A 5,272-nucleotide genomic window follows, 5' to 3' on the forward strand; every position below is an offset into this window, starting at 1 on the left:
CCCACACACACACACACACTTTGTCTCTAATACACACACACACACACACACACACACAGGGGCATGACTCCAGCAGTGTAAAACACTAGCCACTCTTTCTTAATCTACAAGCTCAGATGAAGCTCACACAAGGTCACCACGGGCCTGTTTACAAGGGCTTATGTCTCCAGACAGGTGCTGCTTCAAGTTCTCCCCACATCTAGCTCTGCCCTAATTAGGAGCAGCGCTCCCCTGGTATCCCAGGAGCCTTAGACTCTGCCTAGTCCCTGACACCCAGGCGACATATAAATAGGAAAGGCAACCAGGGCCTTCTCTGCCTCTGGGTGAGCAAGGGCTCTCTCCAGTGCTGGCTGCTGGGAGCTCCAGCTCATCTCTGTACCGCAGCCCCTCCACAGGACTCTGCAGCTGCCCTCTACCTAGACCTCATTCCCTACACGTTCTTACTCCTCAGAGTTACAAGTCAGGTTTCTTTGGGGCACAGAAAAGGTAGTTTCTACCGCCAAATAAATCATTAAATTAATAATTCTATCAAAATCCTGGTCAAGACGAAAGTGAATGAGGATGTGTGCTCATTCCACAGGATCTGGCAGACCTGGCCTGGCTCACCAGATCCCGGGTTCTGAGTGCTGGCATGCATGTCCCTGCTCCTTATATCCTGCACACCACCCAGGCCAGGCAGTGGTCTGCTCTCCTTTAAAACTTTATACCCTCGCCTGACAGGTTTGGCTCAGTGGATAGAGCGTCGGCCTGCGGACTGAAGGGTCCCGGGTTTGATTCAGGTCAAGGGCATGTACCTTGGTTGCAGGCACATCCCCAGTGGGGAGTGTGCAGGAGGCAGCTGATCGATGTTTCTCTCTCATCGATGTTTCTAACTCTCTATTCCTCTCCCATCCTTTCTGTAAAAAATCAATAAAATATATATTTTTTTTAAAAAAAACAAAAAAAAAACTTTATACCCTCGGGTGGGGAGAGCAGAACAAAGCAAAGCCTAAAACCCACCACTGGAGAGGCAGGTTGGGACCCTCCGGAGACTGTCTCCTCGAGGACTCTGGGGCCTAGGTAAAGAAATTCCGTGCAAAGGTCTTGAGGTCTGGGCCCAGAAGTCCAGGAAGGACAGCAGGAGGGAGGAAGGGGTCACTGAATCAGGAGCTCCCCTTCTTCTTCCCCCGCCCCCCCATAATGATGACTAAAAGGTACTGAGGAAAGCTAGAGTGGCTGTTTTGCCCCTGGCCACCATCTGCTGCTGCTGAATATTTTATTAACCTCAGGCATTTGAGAGGTGGCTCTGACGTTACAGTAGAAGCAGAAGCTGCTTTTACTCCCAAAAGGGTAGGATGAGATAAGTCTCAGATTCCACCCTCAATCCCACCTGGGGCACACGACCAAATCGCTGGGGAGTCTTGTCTTTCAAAACGGTCTAGAGTTGAGGGAGACACCAGGCTTGGAAACACTGAACTCGCGGCCTGGGGGCTTCGGAGCAACATGCTACAAGGCATGAAAGTGGCTTGCAAGTGTTTCCCATGAGTCCTCACCACCAAGGGCAGTGAGGGAAAGACTTGAGAAAAACCCACAAAATGCCCTGCACAAAAGGCTGGCTGCTGACATGAGCGATCCCAGTGACTTGACTGCTGTCCCCCAGACGGCCCTGTGTCAGTGATCACTGGTTTAACACTGAAGCTCTGAAACACTGAAGAGATAAAATTTCTAGTTAACAGCAACCAACACACACACAAAAAAAACAACCTCAAAAGGCTGTTGGGTGCCACCCCATCACTACTTATGGCCCCTTGGTCTGATTCCCCAGTAGAAACTGGCCGGCCTACTGGGTTCCTGGCTTCCAGACCTTTCCCTTGCTCCCTCCATGGAAACCTCCTGGTGGAGGAGCAGGTGAGTCTAAGATTCTTATCTCTCTCCTCTCTCTCCCTTCCTTCCAAGACAGATACTCAGCCCCCTTCAGTTACGTAGTTAATCCAATATTTAAACAGTATTTAACCCCAAGTTTAAACATTGTTCCATAGGTCCTTGGAGCTTTCTCAGCATTTAACCCCCGGCTCATGACTTCCCTCAGCACCCGAGGTGTGACCTACCTCCAGTGCAGGAAGACATGGGCCCCTCCTTTCTGGCCCTGCTCCTTGATGGGCGCCTACCCCTCACGCCTTCCACTCCCGTGGCTGAAACAGAGCCCTGTGTGATGGTGTTTCATGCATCGCTTTAAGTGCTTTAAAGGCTGGAAGATGGCCCTGACAAGACCCCAGTGATGTAGGCAGGGGAAGGAAACATTATGTTTTATTTCTTCCGCTGGGGCTCAGAAAGATTAGATTTGGTCCTAGGTCCCTTCTCTGCTCACATTCACTCCCAGTCATGTCATCGTGGCTTTAAATACCATCTTCATGAGCAAGACTCCTAAATCTGACCTTGTATCCCCAGCTCAGATGGTTCTGTCAAAACTGAGTCTTATATCTACCTGCCTTCTTCCCATGTCCACGCAAATGTCTAACGGAGAGTTCAAGAGCCAATTACCTGCTCTTCCCACCAAACCTCCCACCAGCAGTCTCCCCTCTCAGAGGATGGAACCCCATCCTTCAGATTGCTCAGGCCAAAGCCTTCAAGTCATCCTTGGCTCTCTCATCCCCGACACCTAATCTACCAGAAAATCCTATTGACAATACTTGTTAAAATGTCTGCCCCTATCCCTACCGCCTGAGTCAGTATCAGTGTCTTGCATAAGAATTCCTGAATCTTTTTTTTTTTTTCCACTGATCTACCTCCTTCTACCATTGCCTCCACCAATTCTATTCTCAAGACCACCACAGACTGTCAAACTACAGTGGGAAGCCTGGGGAGGGTTTGGGGGGAAGGGCGGGTTAAGAGATCAACCGAAGGACTTATATGCATGCATATAAGAATAACCAATCATGAGCGGGGGTGGGGGGTAGGGGGTAACATGGGTATAAGGACACATATGTAATATCTTAATCAATAAAAAAATATAAAAAAAAAGAATAACCAATGGACACAAGACACTAGGGGGTAGGAGCCAGGGGAATGTCAAGGGGGGGAAAAAGGAGACATATGTAATACTCTTTGTAATACTTCAAGAAATAAAAATTATTAAAAAAAAAAAAACCACCACAGTCAAAATGATCCTTTTAATATGTAAATCAGATTACAGCCACCGGGCCCTCAACACCCTCTCCCCCCCCCCCAGGGGGCCCCCACCTGACTTCAGAGTATAAGCCCCTCTGTGGTCTCTAAGGCCTCTCAGCAGTTCCCTGCACTCACCAGTCACGCCCATCTCAGGCCCTTGCATGGCTGATTCATCCACCTGTAATGATTTCCCGCAGATATCCACATACCTCACTCCCTCCCCGCCTTCAAATCTTTGTTTACACACCTCCTCCTCCTCCGTGACACCTACCCGAAGCAACCTATTTATAATCACAAGCATGCTTCCCGCATCTGCTCTGTCTTCCTCCTTCCTACACACTTATGTATCTTCTGATTTACTTATTATGTTCACTGTTTGTTCACTCCCATCACCACAATAAAAGCCCGGTGAGGACAGGATCTGTATCTATTTTGCTCAGTGATGTATCCCCAGGGCTCAGAACAGGACCTTATACTTAGTGGATGCTGGATAAATATTTGCTGAATGAATGAACTGGTGTTTCCCCAGGTCACAGGGCTGTGAATGGTAGAAATGAGGCCAGAACCCCTGTCTCCAGACTCACAGACAAACTCTTCACATGTGACCTGATTACATTTATGAAGGCGGGGCTGGCTCTTACTCTTCGGGAGGAAGGGACAAGGAGCACCTATTTTATGTCAAGTGGTAAGCAGGGTTCTGAAGGAATACACAGAAATAAGGGACCAACCGAGGGGGGCGGGTACTGTTTTAAAGAGGATGATCCTGGAAGAGCTTTCTGATGCAATGACTTTGAACAGAGACCTGAGTGAATAAAATGAGGGAGTTACCTATACAGGTAAAAGGAGGAAGAACATTCCAGGCAGGGAGGACAAGAAGTGCAAAGCCCTGAGACAGGCGTATGCTTGAGGACCCAGGAGGTGGCCACGATGGCTGAAGGATGAACAATTTCACCTTATGTGCTGACTTTAAAATCTAAACTATGCGGAATAGCCCTGAACTGGAAACCACCCAAAAGTCTATCAACAATAGAAGGAGTGAATAAAATGAAAGGTCCTGCAAAGCCATGAGAACCACAAACTAAGCTACACATGGCAACTTGGATAGATCTCACCAAGAACACACACAGTTTGATCCCATTTATGTAAAGTTTAAAAGCAGGCAGAACTAAAGTACATAGTTAAGGTGTATAAATAGGTGGTGAAGCTATAAAGAAAAGCAAGAACCAGAGACATAGAAGCATAGAACAGACTTTGGATGGGTGATCAACCAAAAAACTTGCATATATATACATAACCCATGGACAATAGGGTGGTGAAGGTCTGGGGCAGGGCGGGCTACAAGGGGGTCAATGGAGAAAAAAGGGGACATATGTAATACTTTCAACAATAAAGATTTAATTTTAAAAAAAAGAAAAAGAAAAGCAAGAAAATGACTATCACAATGTTCTAGATATGATCAGGGATAGGGAATGTGGGGCTGGCAACAGCTATCTCTTGCCCTGGAATATTCACTTGATAGTTGTTTTTTATAGTGTACATGTTTTTGTATGTCTTTAGTCTCTGATATTAAATGTACCAACACAAATTTTTAAAAGTTAATGAAAAAAATAAGTGAGAAGCGATTCAGTAAACTCTTACCACATGTCAGGCAGTATAGGGGTTCATTAGACACATACTGTCTCACCAATTATTTCCTGAAAAAGCACAAAGGAAGAGGGTGCACAGTATGTAACTGGCCCAGAACAAATATTGATTAACCAGACCAAAAAGGACATCAGCCGCTGACAGAATAAACGGTTTTACCCAACTTTTACGCAGAATTTACTTTTTAAACAAAGTGCATTGATAAGATCACCTTAAGATACCTAGAGAATAAAAAGTTCCAGTAAACCTAGATCACATGATGTGTAAGAGAAAGAAATGTTATCTCCTCGGGAACTTCCACCGTTGCTAAGACTGACTAATGCAAGTCACGAAAGGGGGAAGGGATATTGTAGGTGGCCTGGGAAGAAACCTTTAAAAGTCATCCTTTTATGGATTTGGAGTGGCTGACATCTTGGTAAAGAAAGCACTGATCTTGAACTCACTGGACCTGAGGCCCCATTCTGGGAACAGCACCCATGAC

General features: G+C 46.5%; 1 protein-coding gene across 1 annotated transcript in view; it reads right to left on the bottom strand.

The window, feature by feature from the left end:
* The window catches only part of MREG (melanoregulin), a 45,816-nt gene extending 41,009 nt beyond the window's left edge, over positions 1–4,807 (bottom strand). Inside the window, exon 1 of the mRNA XM_005882292.2 lies at positions 4,786–4,807. Coding sequence (XP_005882354.1) covers positions 4,786–4,790 — 5 coding nt within the window. The 5' untranslated portion in view covers positions 4,791–4,807. The remainder of the gene's footprint in view (positions 1–4,785) is intronic.
* Positions 4,808–5,272: the final 465 nt, after the last annotated feature.

The sequence above is a fragment of the Myotis brandtii genome, unplaced genomic scaffold (genome assembly GCF_000412655.1).
Source record: "Myotis brandtii unplaced genomic scaffold, ASM41265v1 scaffold702, whole genome shotgun sequence".
NCBI lineage: Eukaryota > Metazoa > Chordata > Mammalia > Chiroptera > Vespertilionidae > Myotis > Myotis brandtii.